The 22,508-nt window shown below is 33.8% G+C and overlaps 8 protein-coding genes across 8 annotated transcripts in view; 7 read left to right on the top strand and 1 right to left on the bottom strand.

Moving 5' to 3' along the window:
- The window catches only part of MONOS_6909 (putative Nuclear transport receptor RanBP16), a gene marked incomplete at its 5' end in the record, with an annotated part of 8,297 nt that extends 8,141 nt beyond the window's left edge, over positions 1-156 (top strand). The window contains one exon of the mRNA XM_067877185.1: positions 1-156. This exon is cut by the window's left edge and continues 293 nt beyond it.
- An 87-nt stretch (positions 157-243) lies between these two features.
- Positions 244-1,640, top strand: MONOS_18679 (putative E3 ubiquitin-protein ligase MARCH6). Its single transcript, XM_067871720.1, has 5 exons — positions 244-384; positions 455-518; positions 596-787; positions 833-909; positions 965-1,640. Exons 1-5 carry the CDS (start codon positions 274-276, stop codon positions 1,301-1,303), a joined length of 783 nt encoding a protein of 260 aa, XP_067721264.1. The 5' UTR covers positions 244-273; the 3' UTR covers positions 1,304-1,640.
- A 1,259-nt stretch (positions 1,641-2,899) lies between these two features.
- On the top strand, positions 2,900-3,568 carry MONOS_6910 (uncharacterized protein; the record flags this gene model as incomplete). The annotated part of the gene is made up of 2 exons (XM_067877187.1): positions 2,900-3,135; positions 3,325-3,568. 2 exons carry the CDS (start codon positions 2,900-2,902, stop codon positions 3,566-3,568), a joined length of 480 nt encoding a protein of 159 aa, XP_067721263.1.
- Positions 3,569-10,916: 7,348 nt separating this feature from the next.
- On the bottom strand, positions 10,917-11,599 carry MONOS_6911 (uncharacterized protein; the record flags this gene model as incomplete). Its single annotated transcript, XM_067877188.1, has 3 exons — positions 10,917-10,950; positions 11,008-11,123; positions 11,462-11,599. The coding sequence occupies 3 exons, from the start codon at positions 11,597-11,599 to the stop codon at positions 10,917-10,919; spliced, it is 288 nt and encodes a 95-aa protein (XP_067721262.1).
- Positions 11,600-13,519: 1,920 nt separating this feature from the next.
- Positions 13,520-13,828, top strand: MONOS_6912 (uncharacterized protein; the record flags this gene model as incomplete). The annotated part of the gene is made up of 2 exons (XM_067877189.1): positions 13,520-13,636; positions 13,718-13,828. The coding sequence occupies 2 exons, from the start codon at positions 13,520-13,522 to the stop codon at positions 13,826-13,828; spliced, it is 228 nt and encodes a 75-aa protein (XP_067721261.1).
- A 10-nt stretch (positions 13,829-13,838) lies between these two features.
- On the top strand, positions 13,839-15,961 carry MONOS_6913 (uncharacterized protein). Its single transcript, XM_067877190.1, has one exon. It carries the CDS (start codon positions 14,096-14,098, stop codon positions 15,812-15,814), a length of 1,719 nt encoding a protein of 572 aa, XP_067721260.1. The 5' UTR covers positions 13,839-14,095; the 3' UTR covers positions 15,815-15,961.
- Positions 15,962-18,719: 2,758 nt separating this feature from the next.
- Positions 18,720-19,451, top strand: MONOS_6914 (putative ISXO2-like transposase domain; the record flags this gene model as incomplete). The annotated part of the gene is made up of 2 exons (XM_067877191.1): positions 18,720-19,088; positions 19,287-19,451. 2 exons carry the CDS (start codon positions 18,720-18,722, stop codon positions 19,449-19,451), a joined length of 534 nt encoding a protein of 177 aa, XP_067721259.1.
- Positions 19,452-21,376: 1,925 nt separating this feature from the next.
- Positions 21,377-22,372, top strand: MONOS_6915 (uncharacterized protein; the record flags this gene model as incomplete). Its single annotated transcript, XM_067877192.1, has 2 exons — positions 21,377-21,714; positions 21,970-22,372. 2 exons carry the CDS (start codon positions 21,377-21,379, stop codon positions 22,370-22,372), a joined length of 741 nt encoding a protein of 246 aa, XP_067721258.1.
- Between the last annotated feature and the right edge of the window lie 136 nt (positions 22,373-22,508).

The raw sequence follows: 22,508 nt of genomic DNA, 5'->3' as shown, positions 1-22,508 counted from the left end.
TTAAGTATATTTTGCATGTTCATAGTAATGGATATATCTGCATGAAAGATATTTTTTAATTATTAGCTTTGAAACGTTGATATTCATCTCACTTTATTTATTCATTTCACAACGTGCTTTTTTAATTAACAATAAAAATTCAGAAATTAAATTGAATAATTACCTACAAATGTTGAAATAAACACCTTTGTCCGTTTTAACAGTGTTATTTGAAGAACTTTTTGATTTTTTTTATTATTTTTTGATCAGTAATTCCAGCAATCTTTTTTTGTGATGGCTGATGAGCAACTTGAAGCGGATGAGATAATGTGCAGAATTTGTAGAGTTGATGATCCTGAAATGAATTTAGTAAGACCGTGCAATTGCACTGGATCGATTGGATTCGTTTGCCATTTATTATATTTTTATTGTTTTTTCTGGAATCATTTGCATTCATAAAATATTTGCAATATAGCTACACCTTGAATGCCTTCACGAATGGATACAGAGCTGTGCAGAATCTCATAGAGAATGGAAAAGTTTTTTTTATTTATGTTACGAATTTTTTACAATTTCCTGAACAATTTAACTTTTTGGCTGTATTTTATTATATTAGCTTGCGAAATTTGCCATGCAGAATATAAAATTCGTTTTGTTCCGAAGCCATTTCTGAAATGGTCACCGCCTCGGCTTTCTCCTCAAGCAATTGCTGCTGTTACACTACAAATAATTGGACTTCTCATTGTTTTTGCTTATTTATCAATATCGTTTATTCCCTCTCTTGTTAAAACTTTGATAACCGAGTCTGGTTTGTTTTCATTATTCTTATTTTATTTGAAAAAACTTTTTGAAGATTGGACATTTTTAATGATATTAGACTTTATGAAAGAAATTTGTTTTGACTTATGGATGGTTTCTTTACTTTTTTGGGTCTGCTTCCTTTAAATTTATTAAAGGATTCTCAATATTTTATTCATATTCTAAGCTTATAGTCTTGATAAATCATAACTTGTGGATTCCTTGGAGAAGCCAAAATCTGACTTTGACTCCTTTAAAAGGAGTCAGCGTAATCAAAAAAAGTAAATTATTACCAGAGTCATCATCATCATCATCTTCTTCTTCTTCTTCTTCAAGTGTTCAAGTTGATATTGGATCGAGTGAAAGTGCTTCTGGGAATGGTACAAAATCGGCCATCGAACTTATGCAAATGTCAACTCCTTATATGTCTCAAACACATGGAGATGAAGCAGATCTTATGCCTATTCCATCGATGGAAGAACATTCAGACACGGATACAACACCTCTTTTAACCCAGCACTCTTAATCAATCGTTCATTCATTCTCACTTTAGAATTATTTTATGGTATTTGAGATGGTCTATATAAATGTCATTTCAGCAAGGTTAAATATTTTGTTATTCTTTTAATTAAGTATTATATTTTGAGTTAAAAATATTTTTTTTATTTTATCCATTTTTGATTTTTCGTTGTTTTTGCATAAAAATGTTTTAAAAGAAATTGTTTTTCTTCAAGACTGACCATATTCATCAATGTTTTAATATTTCTGGAAAAGTTTATTTTTAAGTAAAATAAACTTTTTTTGACAAATGGTACAAATTATATGCTTTATTTATTTATTTTTTTTTTTGAAAAAAGATAAAATTTGTTTCAAATTTCTTCTTCTTTCATTAATTAAAAATCTGTCTTTTTTTCTTTACAAATAATATTGTTTCAAAATTTCAAAATTTCAAAAAAAAAAAAAAAAAAAAAAAAAAAAAAAAATTGGAAAAAATAATTGAAATAAAGAATATTTTCTCATTGGTAAATAATTGATAAAGTTTGTTGCATTCAAAATTTATTTAAAAAAATCTATATGTTAAAATGGGTGATTCTTTTTGGGATCATAAATCCACATGATCCATGATAATAATTTTTTCTATCAATTTTTTCCATGTTGCTCAAATCAATGTATTTTATCTGGATATTATTGTCTATCTTGAATATGTCACATTCAGAAAAGATATAACACAATCAATTTGGAGAAAAACCATTTTTCATGAAAACTTTTTTTTGAAGATGATTCATTGCTCTTTCAGAAGGGTTTAAAAGAGAAATTGCTCGATAAAAATGTTTTCTTATCTATCTTCTTAAAACAGAAAGGAGAAGAAATTGATTTTACAGAAATATTGTTCTAAATTGGTTCAACAAAGAAAATCTGTTCAGAAAGCAAAGAATAATAGCATTAGAAACAATTCCAAAGTTTGTATGTATTTTTTTTTCATTCTGATATTTTTCAATATAACGTTTCTTTGTCAATTTTTGATGTCGACTTTCAAATTTCTGTCGAATGTGAGCATTTTTTATTTCTGCTTTGAGTCATAAAAGTTTGAAGTAATTAATTCTCAAATTAATAACATTTGGATCCTCATGCTCGTTGGGTTGTATTTACGCAAACAAATGACTCTGAACTCAGAATAACATCAATTGAAATTTGATTCGAGAAAATAAAATATGTTTGAAATTATTTGTTTTCAACAATTATTTCCATTTCTTTATTCATAATAATTTATAAGAATTTCAAATGAATCAAGGAGTTCTGCTTTTCGAAAGTAGCAAGAGATCAATTATAATAACGCTTTGTTTTCTTCTTTTGATTGAAGCTTCGCTATCTTATTGTTCAAAGATTTCACTATTATTTTATGAAGTCTGGGAGTTTGAATGTGAAAGGGCTTTTTATAAAGGCGAACAGGATGAAAAGCAATGCAATAAATGTGGCAAGAAGCTGCCAATGAAAAATGACTTTCGTGAGCGTGTTCAACAGCGTGATGGAAAATGTGTAAGTAATTGCGATAGAAGAACCCCTGCAGAGCTTAGGAAATCAAGAAAGTTATCTGATATTGAGGTGTTCTGCAATTCAACAAATGATGATACTGGCTTGGGGGGCGAGTGCGCTAACTGTTCCAACAACGCTGACGACTGATGTGGAGATAAACAACAACGTGCTTGAAGTGTGTGCAGCAGGCGCTTCAGCGAAATGGGGAGCAGTGTTTGCTGACCTGAGCAAGGAAAGCATGATCCGGGTAGTGAATTCGAAGGTTATTCAGTGTGGATGCTCTCTGACAATGGGTCGAGGAGGGGGATTGTATCTTGCGCTGAAGTATTCAGGGGAGCAATGAATGCTGTTTGAGAGGGACGAGTTTGTCTCGAAGAGCGGAAAGGAAGGGAGAGACATCTTTATTGAGTGCTGGAACATCTCGATACAGATCAATAAAACGCAGTTAAAGCTAGATTTGAGGGAGAGCGAATTTGCGAGATATAACGCGATATATGGGATTGGCTCAGAAAGTTCAGAAGCAGTGGATCTGATGGATTTCATTATGATTTACCAATCAGAGACGATTGTTGTTTCGTCGATCGAAGGGAAAGGAGGGAAGGATATCAAGAAATGCGGGACAGCAAAAGATCTGTGCTATTCGATTGAATATGGTGCGACGCATCTTGCAGTGAGCGATGATCTGCGCATTCGTATGGATGGAGCTGGGGAGATAGGAAGTGAGTTGGAGCTTAAAGATGTGTGTGTTCTTGTTTAAGAAAATGTGCCAGTTAAAGAATGAAATATATATTTTTATCAATTGCTTGAAAAGGTTTGTTGAAACACAATTATTTGAAACAAATTAAAAACTCAAGAAGCTCATAAAATAGCTTTATTCAATTTGCCACATTCACTTTGAAAAAATAAAAAAAATTTTGATTGAAATTTCTGATTTCTTTTCTTTTTTTAATTTAATAACAAAAAAACATTTCATTTATCGAATCAATTATTTTTGGAATAAAGAATGACTTAGGATCAATCAATGAATTACAAGCGATAACCAATACCATTAAACCAATTTTGAAGATGATTATCTTTGAATTGCGTAAAATTTGGAGCAAAAATTCTAGCATTAATGTGTGGAAACTATTCTTTTGCTTAAAGATCGCTGATAATAATGTCGATAGAAATTGAAATTACCGAAAACATTTCTTATTCAAAATCATTTTCTTGAAATTTCACTAACATTTACAAAAATCATCAGTCAATAACAAAAGACAAAAATCAATTGTGCGTTTTTGAAGAATGTCAATTATTCGAACTTCATTTTGTTGAAATTTGCAGGCAACGTTATTTGTTATTTGATAAGGAAAGATTGCTGAATGGAATCGTGAGTTCTGAAAGGTTTAATAGCTGACTGTGAATTGGATCCTGCAAATGCGAAATGCAAAGAAATATACTAATGGATAGGCTCTGCTTTTGATTTTATCAACACTATAGTTCAAATCAAATTCACAACTGTTTCATATGAATCGAGAAGAGAGATGAAGATTAGATGATGAAACACCGCAATCGTGAAATGAGAACATGCAAGCAACTGTAAGCAGATCGAGGAATATCCTTTATGCAGAAGAAACATTACATGCAGAAAAGATGAAACACTGAATGTTGCCAGTCAGAAAAAAGGAAAAGGACTTCTCTCAAATTCAACTTATCATATTTTAAACAAAGTGTGCACAATATATGGATAAGAATAAGAGAGAGGATTTCAATTCTTCTTACCAGTACTTGATTCAAATTTAATTTTTGAAGAATAAGAAGAAGGTGAAGAAGAAATTGCAGTACACTCTTCATCAACAACTGAATAAAGTGATCTCATTTAAACAGAACATGGTCTTCCAATTCCTTCTTGTTTGCATATTTCCTCTTTGACTCCTCTTTGAATTCTTCTTTTTCTTCTTGCTCCTCAAGCACAAACAGCGCTATCGCTGCGGGAGACAGACCCACATCTTCTATTCAATGCTCAGCTACCCCCCAGTCCTTTTCCCACTATTTGCATTGCAATACTTGCAGCAACCATTCGCCTTATCACTTTATGATCCGCTTCCACTTCTGAATACCTCTTCTTCAACTCCAAATGTTTTTCCTGAACAAGATGCTCACCAAAGTGATAAAAATTTTATAAATCTTCAATTCCATTCAGCTCAGAAGACCAATGCGCAACTTTTCACGACAGCGTTTGTTGTTCCCAATGTGAGAGAAGAAACTGCAGAAGTTGCATTGTGAGATGTTCATCCATCCAAGCTGCTTTTCACAGAACTCTTCGAAGATATAACTTTTTGTTATCAATTGAATATAAATATATCCGAGATGCAGCTACTGATTAACATCAAAAGTTCCAATCTCAAGAAGCATATAATCTTGTTTTTCCATCATATTCTGATATATATTACTTCTTTTGACCTTATTTTGAATGAGAAAGAATGAAGAGGAGGTTGTCAATAAGTAGTTATTTGAATGCAAAAAATAAAATTTATAACGAACAGAAGAAAGCATAATTGTTTCTGGAGATAAAAATGATTTTTCAGAGGGGAATCATATTTGATAAAAAATTCATCACTAGAATATTAACTGCATCTCCATTCAGATCGGAAAAATCGACAAAACACAAAATATTAATATTTTTCCGACAAACACGTTGCTGATAACATTGGGAATGATGTCGAATTTCCTATTTTTATATGGAGAAGAAATATCTCGAATTGATAATTTTTAACTGATAATTTGACAAAAAAGAAGGAGACATGAACTGAATGAGTTATAAAATTTTTTGTTGAAGCTTCAATTTCATTTCTCATTGGTTTTTTGAATGAATCACATAATAATTCAAATTATGAAGATTCCTTTTGTCCTCACGTTTTTCAAGTTGCAATCATTAAATGTTTTTTAACAAAATATCAGAAAGTTTGAAAAAACGCTATTTCAGATAACGAATATGTTAAATAATTATCTTTTATCCTAATGAAACAAATATTGTCTTCAACATTCATTATTAAAATCACATTGATGTGAGCGAGTACCACGGAATGATAGCAAAATAAGATAATCCTCAACAATGACATGGATACAAAACGAAATGAAAATCAGATTAAGAAAATCTGATTTTGAATAAGTCAAATGTTACCAACATTTTTTCATGTGAATAAAACGCAACAGTTAAAGAAGAGAATCTTCTGATAAGGAAAACAGCAATGTTCATGTTTTATTGCGTGGAAACTCGGAGTAGCTGTTGAATGAAGTCAAATATATTTTAAATGATAAGTTGTTGTATATAGATGTTATTAGAACTGTTTTTGTTTATTGAAAAAATAATAAAAATGAAAAAACAAACATTTTTCTTTCTAGAATTCTTTTGAGAAGATTCAACGACGTTAAATGTTTGAAAGGAAAAAACCTTCACTCTCCCAATAAAATGATTCTTTATCGTTTTTGTTCCTTCAAAGACAAGCAATCTCTCCTCATTAATTGAATACTATTAATGACTTTTATAAATCTGTTTGCAATATTTTCGGTTTTTGGTTTTTTTGATCATATCCCTTAATTGACAACCGAGCAGTTATTGTCGTTAATGTCAAAAGAATCTTCGAAATCTAGATTTTCAAAACTTCCAACATCAACTCTTCATTCCAGAGCTGAGACGTTGTGGAATGAAGTTTTGAGAATTGGAGGAGATTCAAAGTTAGACTTGCTTAATTATTTGTTCTGTCGATATGAAAAAGCTTCTTCAACAATGAAGAAACTTAAGAAGAAATTAAATTGTGTGTTTTGCTCAAATACTTCTTATTGATTCAGATTGTTCTTGAAACAATTCTTTTTATTTCAATTTTGTAGCTGATTATTATTTTTTGCTTAAGAATCTGTCAATTGCATACAACATTTCTCCGACTCATTCGCAAACCACAATGCTTCAAGCTTTATCTCAAGTGATGTCCATCAGCCAAATGATCTCATATGGATATAACGTAACTCAGGGGAAAGTCAATCATGCAAAGCAAACATTTGAACGAAACAGTTTCAAAATAGTTCCACCCAAGCAACCCGTCGTTCCAAAATGCAAATCAGGTTTTTTTTTAATATTAAATAAATTAATGTTCAAATTATTTGTAATAATATCTCCTATTTATATTTATATTTTATTTTTTTGTGTGTTTATTTATTTATTGGTTCAAAAGGTCTAAATGAAGAAGAGTGGAATAAAGGAAATAGCTGGATGATAAATCACTCCACAGAAATTTCAACTTCTTCAAAAACAAAGCAAATCAAAAAGGTCCCAAAAGATTATGAAAAGTTTATTGATGAATCACCTTGGAACGATATTATTTCTGTTCAGAGAAATAATACAAAAGAATTACAAAATAACAATCTTCAAAGGAATCTTACAACAAAATTTCATTCGTTCCCAAATGCTGCATATAATGAGGTGAACAGAACTCAAAACAAGAATCAAAATTTCAATAAGGTAATAAAGGATCACAGGAATCAAACAAGCAAAAAAGAGAACAATAATAACAACTCAATAAAGCAATGCGATCAAAATATAATTCGTGATTTTCCATCTCCTTCTTTGATTCCTCCGATTTCTGTTAACATTTCTGAACAAATTGAAGGGACATCCAAGATTCACGATTTTACAAACAATAATATACAATTGAGACAATTCTCAAGGAATGGTTTACAAAACTTGGGAAACACGTGCTATTTGTCATCAATCTTACAATGTTGGACGTCTGTGTTAATGCAACAAAAAACTATTATTATTCGAAACAATGATGGAAATAAACTGTCAAATCTGTTAAACAATGTTTGCGATGAACTGGCCAATGACAAGAAACCAATTATGACTTGGAATAATGAACTCATCGATTCATGGGATAGTTTTCTTGATCTTGGTAAAAGGGAACAGCAGAATGTTTCAGTGGCTTATGAACAACTGATGAATTTATTCAAAAGTGACAATCAAATATCAAACAAAGATGTTTCACCTGCAATAATAAGGTATACCAAATGTGAATTCTGTGGCAGCACTTCTAAGAAGATCGATTTTGATGCGAGCAGCCTTATAATCAACAGTTCTTCTGTCATTGATGGACTAAACAGTTTGTTTTGTTATGAAAAATTATCATTCTCAAACAAAGTCAAATGCAAAGCATGTTTCGAAATGAATCAAGCTTCTCGTTGGATCAGAATCACTTCATTTCCAAACGTTTTAGCAATGTCTCATGAAACAAAAAATCCATTCTTTTCTCCACCACCTTTGAATATTTCGTTTGCATCAAGTGAAATTCACCAAAAGGTTACAGTTTCAAGTACAAAATCAGAATTCCTTCAGTCATTTGAAGACTCACATGAATGTCCTTCATATCAACTCGTGGGACAAGTTCTATTTAAAAACATTGATGAATCTCATGGTCATTACATTTCCATTGTGAAAGGATGCAGATCGAATGAAAGTTTGTGGTTTTTGTGTAATGATTCATATACTCAATCAATAAATGAAAGAAATCTCAACAGCACATTTTGTTCTCTTTTTCAAAAAGGTTACAGATCATCTCTATCCTTCTATACGAAAAAATACAGTGATGTGCACGGAAGTGAACAGATAAGGGGAGGAATGTTGCCCAAATCTCAATCAATTCATGCCATTTCTTCTTATTCACCAAACAATTCGTATTCAACTAATTCCATTAACAAACAAACATTTGCAGAACCCACGTTCAATTTGCTTCCCAAATGTATTTCACTCCATGATCATCTCATAAGAAGCAAACAAAAAGTTAGAGTATTTTCTCCTTTCGAAAAGAGACTTATTTCGAAACCTAAAACCAAATTATGGGAGGATTTTACTAAAGAAACAAACATTAACGTGTCACTTTCATACTTTTACAGACTCACTACACAGTTTTCAAAACCCAAAAAACGAACAGATGTGTGCGACCTTTGCCAAAGACTGAATTATTTGGAAAACAAACGTAAATCGTTACCACCTAATGCAAATCTTTCAAAAAAAGATATGGAGCAACTTGCTGCATTGAACATTCACAAGAAAACATCCGAATGGCAGCGCATTCATTTCAATAAAACTGTATCTTCGCTTTCTGAAAAAGAACTTGTTTGCCTTTTCGATTTTAAGGAAAAGTGGAAACTTCCTCTTTGCAATGTTCAACTCCAGAAAGAATTCTACAACTACACACAAATATCTCAATTTACAATCATTACATTTCATCTTCAGGATAACAAATTCCAAAAAAACACATTCAATTTCTTTTCTGATTCTCTGTCAAACGATCATCAGTTCGTTATTGAATGTCTTCAATCTGTTTTGGAAAGACCGCTTTTCAAACACATTCAAACATTCAAATTCTTCTGCGATTCAGGAGCTCATAATCGCAATCGTTTCGTTTTGCATTTCATTCTTTCTCATTCAACACCACTTTTTCATCACAAAAAATGCGAACTCAGCTTTTTTGGGGAGCATCACGGTAAAAATTATTGTGATTCGGAGTTTGGAACCCTGGTGAACGCAGTCAACAATAATCTTCCATCGAAAGCAATTCAATCACTTCAAGATTTGATTGATTTCTTTTCAGTTCAATTTAGTTCATCTTCAACAAGTATTCACAAAACGTTGTTTCCTTTTGCTTCAGAACTATCAAATCTTCAATCTTCAATTCAAAATAAGCATATTGAGTATTATGTTCATAACAGATATTTCGAAAAATATGTTCCAAAACAGCGTTCATCTTGGCCTTCGTTGCAAATCTTTCATATGAAAGATTATTTATATTTTGAGAAGAAAGGGAAATTCATTGGTGCATCAGCAGTTGGCTATCTGCCGCAACGATCATTAATTGAAATTGGATCGACTTCACAAAAAGAAAAAATCAAAGATCACAAAAGCAAAAATGTCGTCAACAATGACTTAGCTTCATCTTCACTATCCCAACAATCGTTTAATTTAATAAACAGGCGATGTCGCCTTTTGAAAGATTTTTCAGTTTTTAAATGTTCATTGAATAAAGAGAATTCTGTTTTTGAGTTAAATGAGACTTAGTTTATATGTGCTGTGCATGCTCAGACTGCATTCATCGGAAGGGTGCAGTACTAGGTTGTATTCATAAATGGTGTAGATAGCTACTGCATCATTCGGACTTGGATACGGAATACTTCCTCCCAGGTACACAAAACACATTGATCCGAATTGTTCTTTTTCATTTTTTTATTTTTGTTTTTGATCCTGATAATGAATATCAGAAGCTTATTGGATATCGAAATTTTTTGTAAGACTTCTCAATGATCAGAAAGCTTTGAAAAAGGAACATATACAGGCTTTTTTAAAGATATAACTTCAAACATCAGGTTTGTGGAAGTATTTATAATTGGCAAGAAAACAAAATAATTGATGAATATCAAATTGAAGCTGAGGGGAAAAGAGAGAGAGATTTTCTCAGGCAAGCTGTTTGGAGGGAAATGATATGGAAGAGGAGAAGGGTGGGGTGAAAAAAAAGAAGGAGAAGATGATGAAAGATGAAGTGGTTTGTTTGAATGATTTCCTCAAACAATATTGCATTTTTTCTTATCTCTTTTTCTTTCTTCTATTCTTCCCTCTGCTCCCTCTCTTCATCTTCTCCCTCATTATGCATTCTCCACCACCTCTTTATCCTCCTCCTTTTCTCTTCACTCAAAAAATGCCTCTCACTAAACGCCTTCACATCATCTTCCAAACAATCCCGTTCAAAAACACGAAAAAAAAGATCGACTGCTCGGCAGAGAAACGCTCGCTTCAAAGAAAATTTCTGCTTTTGCTTCAGAATTTTCTTCTACTTCTTCTTCTTTTGCCTCTTCCACTTCTGGTGCTGCATCGTCAATTTTTACACTCTCTCTTTTTTCATTTTATAACATTTGCCCAGGATGCCTTCAATAAAAAGAAAATTTTCAAATAAAAATATCTTCTTCTCTTTTCCTTTCATTTATATTTTGCGCCTGCTCATTCCTCGATGCTCCCCTTCATTTATTATCTCCAGATTTATTTTAATGCATCCAACATCCCCTCAAACCATATTCCTTGTTCATTCATTATCGTTGAACATTCTTGTTAAAAGCCTAAATGAATAAAAAATAAAAACATTTGATAAAAAACATTAATTAAAAAATGCAAACCTATATCTTTCACAATAACCACCTTTCGCAGATTTCTTTCTTTCTTCTTCTGTGAACATCGTTCCTTTCTGCCTGTAAATTCCATCTGTCCTGTCTACGCTTCTTTTCCACTTCTCCTAAATATTAACAAAAGCTCAATTATCTGTTCTGCTTCCACTCAAATAACCTCCACAAACTCCATTCTATTAAAAAACTGGTAAAGAAGAAGATTCCATCAGAATAATCCCTTCCCATCTCTTTTCGCAAAACGTCTTCTTCTTCTTTCCATTTCCTCTAAAATATTAACGCCCCTCCTCCACACATTCTTCATCTCCTCCACAAACGATGGCAAAATTCCTTTCTCCTTCACTCCCTGTTACTTCTTCTCTTAGCACCTTTCTTCTAATCAAAATTAAATTTATCAATTTTGTTTCTGTATCCATTGCAAGACACCCTCTCATGGTCAGCCCCTCACCTCGCTCCATCCCTGTCGCACCTCTGTCTCCGCACCTCCAATGCAAAGTGTTACACCAGATGTTCCTTCTTCCTGTCTTTCTCCACCTCTGCCTCCAACACTTGCCCTGCAAATGAGAGGCGCGGCCAAACTATCCATTAATAAAAAATTTAAAATATTAAATAAATATCTCTCACTTTTTTTTTCTTCAACCCCACTTTTCCTTCTTATCAAACACTCACTCACAAATGCTCTCCCTCTTGCCCTGCCCCATATGAACCCCCTCTCTCTCCCTGCATTTGAAAAAAAATATCACCTCCTCCACATATCTCTCCATTTCCTTTCCATCTCTCATCTTCCCCTCCAATAAATATATTCTATTCACCCCACCCATCTTCCGCCCTTCTTGTCTCCCTTCTCATCCCACCTCCTCCACATCAAATTCCTTTTCTCAAATAATAAACGCAACTCCAACTCCTTCCGACTCACAAAAATCGAAAAAATAGCCTCTCCCAACCTCATCCTTGTTCATTTCCCATACATCCATCTTCCCAATAAATCTTCACAAAAATACCTCTTTCTCCCCTCAAAAACAAATCTTTTTGTCGTTCATTTCCCTCTCAAAACCCTGTTTCCTCCAAAAACACAACTCCGTCACCCCACACCATAAATCCATCCTATTGTTATCGCATTGTCTTCATATGCCCATTCAGCCACGGCACATCGAGTTGTGCTCCTTTTCTTTTGAGACTCTTATTCGTTATGGAAAATGATCAAGAAATGCCAAATGCTCAGAAACTGTCAACGGAGTGAGATTCCGAGGTTTAAACAAATACAGGTTGACCAAGTGAAATATTTCCAGTAAATAGGTTGGGTATTACAAAAGAATATTTATTCGATGGAAGATGAAATTGTTCATTTTGATTGCTGGATGGCCGTGGAGCAGCAATATTTTCGATGGAAATGAAGAATTTTTAATGTATGTATTTTATATTGTTCTGTTGATTGTGAAGATATTTCCATCCGTATCCTCTCCAAAGTCGTGATTCAGACAATTTATATAAAATGGACGATTTATTCTAAGCAGAGGAGAACAGCAATGAAGAGAGCCAAATGTTATCTTACAAATATATTAGATTCTGAATGTATTTTGTTACCAATATTTATGTGACTTATTATGGACTCAACATGCGCGATGGATAGAAATTCGATGAAAAATGATTTTTGATGGAGCAGAAATCAACGGGATTGGAAGATGTCCAAGACTAAAAAGGAAGAATGTTCAATCTCTATGAAAAGGGAGCGTTTTTTAAAAAGAGGAAGAGGACATTTACAAAACTATTTTGTTGGAAAGATTGAGGCAAATAACTGAAACAGGACATTGGAGGCAGTTGGGATAGAGCAAGGCGCTTTTCTTGAGATGAAAAGGGCAAGACATTGCTTTCACGGACCGGGGGGAGCGATGGAACTGCTTTTCATTGCTTGGCTTGAGAGGCGAAAATACGAGAAAAACAGACAGTTTTGAGTAATACAGACAGCTGGAGGAAAATTACTGGCAAAATGGACTTTGAATATTTTAACACTCGCCTTAGCCTTATGTCATCGAAGGGTTATCCATTGAATCAGAGAACGAGGTTTTTTATTTGAAGCCATCTTCGACAGAAAATATCCGACATTAAAGATCTTAAAAGCCTCTTCTACACCTTCATCTTCATCGTTTTCTTTATCTTCATCTACTTCATCTACTTCATCTACTTCATCTACTTCATCTACTTCATCTGCATCATTTCCTTCTTCGCCTTCTTCGCCTTATTCCTCTTCTTCTTCTTCTATCGTTCTTTTTCGCCATCTTCGCCATTATCTACTCCCCTTAATTTGACAATTTCATTTTTTTCCTTCGATTTGCCCTTCTTAGCCATCATCATCTCCTTCTTCTTCTCAACTTCTTCCTCTTCTCAGTCGTCCTCGCCTATTTTTGAAAGCGCAAGTTGAAGGAGCCATTCAGCTGGAAGCAGAACAGGAGAATGGAAATGGGATGTTTTTTTGGAGGAGCAGAAGAGATACAAAGCTGTTGGATGAATGATGGAAGATGGAGATTGGGGAAATGGATGCTTTTGCAGAAAGAAAAAACAATCTGAAGAAGGAGAAAGAAGAAAGAAGAAAGACAGAAACAATGAAGAATGGAGATTGTTAAAGGCATGAACACATAATTTTTTTTGAATAAAAGTTATAACTTTTAATTAAAATTTTCTAATATATATTTTTATTTGAAATTAGGATCTTTTTGGAAGAATATCTTCATTGGATCAAAGCGCGAGGGATGAGGAAAGATGGATTTTGAGGCGATCCAGGAAAGATGGCAGAAAACGGGAAATGGAATGGGCATAGATGAGTGAGCAAAGGGAAATATAAGAAATGGATGGAAAAGAAGGGATTTGCAAAATGGAAAAGGTATTTTGAAAAGGGGGAGGGGAAGCGATAAAAGAGAGAGCGGAAAATTGAAGAAATTGCAGAAGAAGGAATTTGATAAATAATTGAGAAGAAGAAGGTATTAATAAGAAAGCTTATTGAAAAGGAATGAAAGGCGAGGAAATGGAGGAAGAAGGAATTTGAAGATCGAATGTTTTGAGGAGCATTTGCAGAAGAGTGAGAAAAATGGAAGAAGATGAAAAGTTTGTTGTGGGGATGGGGAAGGATGTTGAGGCAGGGGCATTTGATGTGAGTGGGAGCATTGGGGTGTTGACAAACATCACATTGAAAGGGCGGGGAAGAGGGGGAGAGATCTATTCAGGCAGGCTGTTTGGAGGGAAGGGCTATGGAGGGGAGAAGGGTGGAGGTGAAGAAAAAGGAGGAGAAGGAGGAGAAAGAGAAAGGGGGAGAGGAAGAGAAGGAGATGGATATGGAGATGGAGAAGGCATTGAAGGGAGTACTTCGGTGAGCGAATCACACTTCTCTTCTTTTTGTGTCTCATCAGCCCCATTCCTTTCATCCCCTTCAATACCCCTTGTATCCCTCTCTCACCTGACATTTTTCAATATCTCTACAGCAAATGAAGCATGCTCACCTTCAACGACTACATCAATCCAAACCTCATATCTTATGAACATCTGCTCATTATCATCAGTTTGTGACGTATATGATGGCGGGATTGTCCCTTCCCTCAACAATCCCTTGGCTTCATTGACTGCCTCAAACACCTCATTTATTGGGTGTTGTCGGACAAGGAATGTTGAATGCACTGGAACTGCAGAGGAACCATTAAGGCCAGGGAGAAAAAACACAACAGATAATGGAACAAATTCATTCATTTGGCGTGAATGGAACGGATCGAGGACAACAGGAGAAAGTGACTCGTGGGCTGATGGAGCGTCAAGCGGAGGGGCCATCTGCATGAACAGTCAATCGTCGGCCGCTGTTTCAGTTTCGCATTGTGCATTCAATGAATGTGTTGCGCATTGGTGCTGTGGAGGTATTAGTTGCTATAATATTAAATCGGTTGAGATTGTGAACAACACCTTCGATTCGTGTACTGCACAAGGCCATCGTGGAGGTGGAATACTAATTTATACGATTTCAACGTGTGTTCGGATTAGCGAATGCGAATTTCAAAATTGCAAAGCAATTGGCTATGGAGGAGGGCTTCATCTCGAAAATTTTCAGGTTTCTGGAATAGGATGTGTTGGAAATGAAAGTGGAGAAGGGGAGAGTGCGTGTGTGTTTGACTGCAGTTTCACCTCATGCTCATTGACAAACAATGGAGGTGGAGGCATGTATTGTCGAAGTGTGCCCGCAACAGAATTCAAAATGAGGAGCATTCAGTTTATTTCATGTTCGGCTGTGTCAACTGGAGGAGGATTGTATTTTTATCCGGTTCAAGCAACTGCACCAAATGATAAAATTTATTGTTATTTTTTGTTCTTCCATGAATGCGAATGCTCAGCCAATCCTCCTTATGGGCATGATGTGATGTATTATGATCGCTACAATTTTTATTTATCTTCAAACAATCCGTTCTATGAATGTTACACGACAAACACAGATGAGCAGAGAGTGTGCTATGGATATGATTATACTGGAAGTAGTTGGACATACGACCAAACATCGAAAAAGGATTGGCTGAAGAGAGGGATTCTCAATCGATTTGTGGCTGTGAGTGGTGGAGGTGAAGAAGAGTTATGTGGATTGGATGAGTCAAGTGCATGCCGAACCATTGGTATTGCGGTCATTCGGAGCGTGATCCAGATGAGCCTGTCTGTCACACTGATGGAAGGGAATCACGCAAGCGAGACAACAACAATTGAGATTGGGGCAAAGAAGATTATTGTTGTTGGGAAAGGAAGGGAGCGCTTTTCTGAATATATCAGAAAAGAATGAGATTGAGGAATGGAAGAAGAAGAAGAAGAAGAAAAAGAAAAAGAAGAAGAAGAAGAGGAAGAAGAAGAAGAGGAGGAGGAGGAAGAAGTTGATGATGACGAAGAAGAAGAGGAAGAAGAAGAGGAGGAGGAGGAAGAAAAAGTTGATGATGACGAAGAAGAAGAAGAAGAAGAAGAAGAAGGAAAAGAAGAAGAAGAAGAAGAAGAAGAAGAAGAAGAAGAAGAGGAAGAGGAAGAAGGAGGAGGAGGGGTAGAATCGAGTGTTAGAGGCATGGAATAAGAAACATCCAAAAGAGGGCTGAGAGAAAGAGGAGAATAAAGAGAAGGATGAAGAGGAGAGGTGGAGGCAGAGGAGAAGATGGAAGAAGAAGAAGAAGAAGAAGAAGAAGAGGAGGAGGAGGAGGAGGAGGAGGAGGAGGAAGAGGAAGAAGAAGAAGAGGAAGAAGAAGAGGCAGAAGAAGAAGAAGAAGAAGGAAAAGAAGAAGGAGGAGGATGAAAAGAAGAGGAAGAAGAAGAAGAAGAAGAAGAAGAAGAAGAAGAAGGAGGAGGAGGAGGAGAAGAAGAAGAAAAAGAAAGTAAAAAAGAAGAAATAACAGATGCAAGGCTGAAAGAAAAGAGGAATGAAATGTGGTGGAAGAATGAGTTCTGACAAAAATACATCATAATAAAGTGCAAGAATGATCAGAGATAAGCAGAAAATCCTTATTTGAAAAAATTTTTTCTGATGGCTTGTCAAATTGTTATTTTATTAGATGATCCGTTCGGGGAAAGTGTTGACAATTGAAAAATGTCAAATTTAGCGCCTGCTTTTCTGAATTTTCCATTTGGAAAAGTTCGCTGAAGGATGATGTGCTTGCCTGACTAGTTATTTCTCAAACAAATTTTTGATTTCTGTTTTTAAATTAAATGAAACAGAACAATTTGAATATGTCTTTCTCACATTTCATGAGATTGTTTGTTTTTCCTCACGGTTTTTATTGTTTATGTGTGTGGGTTTTACCCCTTCATTTCGCACGTTCACCTACCAAGAGAAATTCATGTCATTGATATTGCTTATTCATTTCATATGCCTTTGTGATGTGTTACATTTATAGCTTTGTTTTGAGAGCTCTTCCATCAAACTTTTCAAAAAAAATAATCAAAATCTCTGAAAATTTTGATAAAAAGAATATTGTTCTAATAGATAAATGACGTGATCATTTCAAAAGCAACAACCAAAACAACAAACAAAATAATGTTCAGTGTTTTGAAACAATAAGAAAAAAAAAATGATCCATAAACAAAGAAACAGCCCAATATGAAATTGTATTCTCTGATCCCTTCTTCTTCCAAATCTTTGAAAAAATATTTCAAAAGGAATCATTGAATAACTTTATCTTTCTTTTTGATTTTTGATTTTTCACTTCTTTTCTATCAAATAAGATTCCATTAACATAAAATCACTAAAAAACTTCTTTAATAGCTTTTAATCAATCTACGCTGTTCGTATCATTAATAAAGTTCTATTAAAAATAATGCACATTATAATAAACTGCAATTTCTAATCAAATTCAAAATAACAAATGTTAATTCATTTTCAGATGAAACTTAATTCAAAGCACTTAAAAAGTCATTTCATCGAATCACACTTAACCTTCCATACTCATTTGACGTTAGTTGTGCCTGTATCGCATCGCAATTCTTAATGATCAAAAAATTCGAAAATTTGCAAAAAAAACTGTTATAATGGTTGAAATGAAGAAAACAATATTTTTTGATAGTTATTATCCTATTCAATCAAGTTTCTTTTTTATTGAATTTTCAACATAAGCCTATTGCTTATTTATCCCTTTCCACAATTTATAAAAAAAAGATCAAACTTCGTACAAAGTTATGATTTGAAAAATAATGACCCAAATATATATATATATTTTCCCTTTTCTTTGGTTTTTATCTCTCTCTATCTCTATCTATCTATTTATCTCTCTCTCTCTCTCTCTCTCTCTCTCTCTTTTTTTTTTTTTTTTTTTTTTTTTTTTTTTTTTTTTTTTTTTTTTTTTTTTTTTTTTTTTTAAGAAACATACAGCAACAAAAAACTGGAAAGTCGTGTTGCATAGATCTGAACGATTTTTCCTGAGCTTCACTGTAATTATATTTCCATTAAGACTTTTCAAGAAGGACCTGAAATTCAATAGAAACAGAAGTTTTTCTTTTTGATTTGTTGTTTTAACCAATAAAGCTTTTCAAAAAAGAAAGTTCCATTTTATCAATAAATTGAATGAGTTATATTCCTGAAAATTTGACATTTCGAATATTTCAAGAGAGTCATTCATTTAAAACAATTTTCTCTTCACACAAGCAGGATGAATTTTATTCACAATGAATCTCATCATTTCAAGATATTAACACTGTCATTGGAAAACCCTGGGCATATGGGTATGATATGGGAGTTTTCAAAACTTCTTTAAACATATTTATTTGTAATTAATATGATTATTAATCATCATAATACATGTTAATAATCATCGGAAATGCATCATTATGAATTAATTATTTTTTTTGAAAAAGGTCAATTTCAAGTTGTTATGGGTTGTGATCAAAATTGAAATATTAAAATGGCAATGCTGGATTTTCAGATAATAAAGCCGCATCAGCTGGATAATGTTTTCACAGACGAAGACGGAGCGTGGAAGTGGTTTTACGAGAATGTCTTGAAAAACGAAGCGAAAATTTGTGTCCGTTGCAGAAGAAAAATGATTGTTCTAAAAGGTGAAAAGTTTTACAGATATTGGTACTGCTCAAAATGCAATAGAAAGAAATCTGTATATGATGAAACAGTTTTCTCTGGGAACAAATTAGGATTGGGGAAGGTTTTTAGAATCATTTTGTGGTATTGGGAAGGTGCAAATATTAAGTTCATTTCGAAAATGCTGGGAGTGGATAGGAAAACTGTTGGATTTTGGTGCAGTGTCGTTAGAGTTTCCTGCATGGAAATTTGGAATTTACATCAAAACTCAATAGGAGGAGAAGGAAAAGTGGTTGAAATTGACGAGGCTGTGTGGAGGAGAAGAAAATATAAGAGAGGAAGAAGAAAGGAACAAATTTGGATATTTGGTGGGGTTGAGAGGTTGGAGGGAGGTGGAGCTGGTCCTCGTTTTGTGAAAGTTGTGCCTAACAGAAAGAGGGAAACTCTTCTTCACATCATATTTGAAACTATTCGAAGCCGGACAACAATTATGAGCGACGAGTGGAAAGCATACTCCACTTTGGATCAATACAATTACACTCACAAAACTGTATGCCACAAAAGAAATTTTGTAGATCCAGTTACGGGTGCGTGCACCAATACGATAGAGGGATTGTGAAGAACATTGCGCAAATCATTTCCTCAGTATGGAGTGAGAAAATCATTGATTGCAGATCATTTAGCTATGTTTCTGGTAAAAACATCTTTGAAATATAAATTTCAAGATATTTCACCTACGATCGTAAAGTATAAAGCTGTGGAAAAGCCAGCAGAAGTTCTTGCAGAAGAGGAAGTTGAAGATGAAGATTCCGAAATCACTCAAATTGAAGACATTTTGGGAGATGAAGAAACTGAGGAAGAATCGTCAGGGCTCGAGACAGAAGAAGAAAAAACTTCAGATTATGAACCATAAATGATTTTTTTTTTATTTTTTTCATATTTTTTATTTTTCATCCACACACATTTCCGATGATTATAAACATGAATAATGATGAATAGTGACCATATGAATGACAAATAAATATGTTTTAAGGAGTTTTGAAAACTCCCATATCGTACCCTTGTACCCAAAATTGGAACTGTTTTTTTCAACATTTATATCCACTTAATTTTTTTTGAACATTTTGGTTTTCATTTAACAAGATTTTGGAAAAGTTTAATGATTGAATTATACAAAAAAGAAACAAATAAAAAAGTATTATTATATGCTTTTGCATTTGGGAGAAAATTTTTGAAAAATCACCACAGATCAAAAAACATCACCCATTACAGTTAAAGAAATTCTATATTTTAAATGAAAATTTATTCAAACTCTTTATAATTAATCACAAATTGACTTTTTTATCAGAATATGTCTTTAAAAAATTTTTTGATTTAAAAACATATTTGGATCAAAATGAATTTGTTTTAACCACTTGAATACGTTTTCTTCACTAAAAGAACGCTCAACAAAATAAGATAATTGAAGCGAAATACGTTACTGAAAATTTCATTTGGATAAGAAGGATGAAAGTGCTTGAATTCGTATCAACACAATGTCTTTATATCTCCAAGCTTTTGATGTCTTGAATTTGAGCAATATCAAACAAATCGCTTTAATTATAACATATCCAATCAAATCATTTTATCAGGAGTTAAATTATGGAATCCAAGAATATTTTCAGAGATTATTGCATTTTTTACGTGTTGCACAATTCTGAAGTGGAATTTAATCGAATGGTAATTATCTGCTGTTCTCTGTCATTAATGCGGGCAGCTGGAAACTTAAATGTCACAACAGATCTTTGCGTTTCTTGTCAAGATTCGATTTTCCTTTTTTATTTTCAAAACGGAACAGCATGCCATGAAATCTTGAGGGCATAGGTTCAAACGCGTTCCTTTTGCAATTTGCGTTTTTAAACCCTCAAATTATAACGAATTAATAGATAATAATTATTTCAAAACTTTTTATGGACCGATTTTTCGAAAAAAATTTTTATTGTTGAAAAAAATGATTTTTGAAAAATGACCCATAAAAACATGAATTTCATAAATAATTATTCAAATTTTAAAGAAAACGTGATTTTTACACATCAGAAGTGTTTGCATTATTATATAAACTTATTTTATTTGTTAATTTTCATCATAAAATTATAAATCATAAATAAAAATTATTATTAAATATCTTTGATCTAACCCACAATAAATTTTTAATATCTGGAAAACTTGAATATGCTGTTTTGGTTAAAACAGAGCCCAAAAGTGTGTAATTCTTTCACCTTTATATGTTTATATAAGTATATAATTATATGCCCATTTGTTTAATTTTGAAAACAGCTCCTTTTTTTAATTCGATTTACATGTTTGTAACAACTTTTATGTTTAAAAGCCACCAAATGTTGAATTCAAATTTGTTTACAACGGAATCCAAATGCTATTTGTTGATTCTTTTCATCAAAAAAATATTTTTTTTTGTATATTAATGTTTTATTGAATCAGGAACGATCATTTTATCATTAAATGAACCAATATTGCAGAGTTAAACATTGATTATGCAAAAAATCCCGATATTAAGAAACAAAAACAATGAACAAAATAAAAGTTTGTTTTTTTTTGATGAAAAATGAATTGTTCAAATGAGGAATTATTTGTCTTTCAAGTTCATTTGATAGGTTACAATATGAGGAATTGAAGATTTGATGTGAAGAAAAAAGAGAAGAAGTGGTAGTACTGTTTGGATGGAGTGCAAGAGAAGGGGGTGCAACGAATGGAAGCCGGATAAAAGGGGGAGTGATTATGAATGGGAAATCTCCAATAACGATAACAAATGGAGTGAAATTGGAGATTATGAACAGCCGAATGAGTGATGTGGAAGTGAAAGGAGTAGATGGGGGATGTTTGAATGTGGAGATGGGTGTTAATGGGAATGTGAAATTGGAGGAATGCAATTTGTCATCATTGTGTTCAGGTGGAAGTGGGATGAAAGGGGGAGGGATGAAGATATCAGTGGGGAAGGGAGGGAGTTTGGAAATGAAAGGAGTGAAATATTCAGGGTGTGAAGTGCCAAGAGAGGATGTTGAGGAAGGAGGGAGAGGAATGGGAGGAGGGATGTTTATTGAACTTACTGAAGAGATTGGATCATTTGTGATGGAAGGGATGGAATTTAAGGGATGTGATGGGTGGAAAGGGAAGAATATGTTTGTATCAGGATGGAATCTGAGTGAAATTGTGGACAAAGAGAACTTCAAATGGGAGATGAGTTCAGAGTAGTCGGTATCGTTGGATGAATTGTGTGGATGAGAAAGGAAGACAATTGGAGAGGAGGGATATGTGACTCCTCTTGTTGTTTATTTGCAAAGGGACTGGAGTGGGAATGGGAGCGACAACAGATAGCGCGGAGCACATGAGAAATCATATCAAAACATTCACTCCAAAGTTCGACACATTGAAAGGAATGCTGTGAATACGATTCTGATTGATGGAGAATGTCTAATTGGGGGAGTGTGCGAGATTGGAGATCTGAGAATAACTTCACTGACCAGGGAAGCAACAACCATTCATTTCAACATAATGATAGAAGAATATGTGAATGGAGGAAGTCTGATTGTGTTTGTTCATGAGTGTGTTGTGGAGAGATGTGAGTTTGCATTTGAGGATATGTTTGAGTGGGAAGGAGAAAGCATTGCGAAAGAGAAGAATGGGAGATTGGAGATTTCGGAGTGTTTGTTCAGCTCAGCAACGATGGATCTGGTGATGAAGAGCAGGATTGTGAGTGTTGAAAGTGGAGAGCTGAAGATGACAGAAACAGCATTTGATGGGATTCACACCACAGAACAACTTCTATCAATGACATAAGAGGGAAAGGTTTCGATGAGTGAGATTGGAGTTTGGGATGTAATGAGTGAATGTGGTTTGATTTGTGTCGGAGGGAGTGTGCAAGTTGAGATGACGATGGTTGAGGGAGTGAATATCTCGGTTTTGGGGAATGAGA

This window comes from Monocercomonoides exilis (assembly GCF_001643675.1).
Source record: "Monocercomonoides exilis strain PA203 chromosome Unknown scaffold48-729018, whole genome shotgun sequence".
Classification (NCBI taxonomy): domain Eukaryota; phylum Preaxostyla; order Oxymonadida; family Polymastigidae; genus Monocercomonoides; species Monocercomonoides exilis.
Note: the sequence above shows the minus strand (reverse complement) of the source record. Positions and strands in the feature narration are given on the sequence as shown.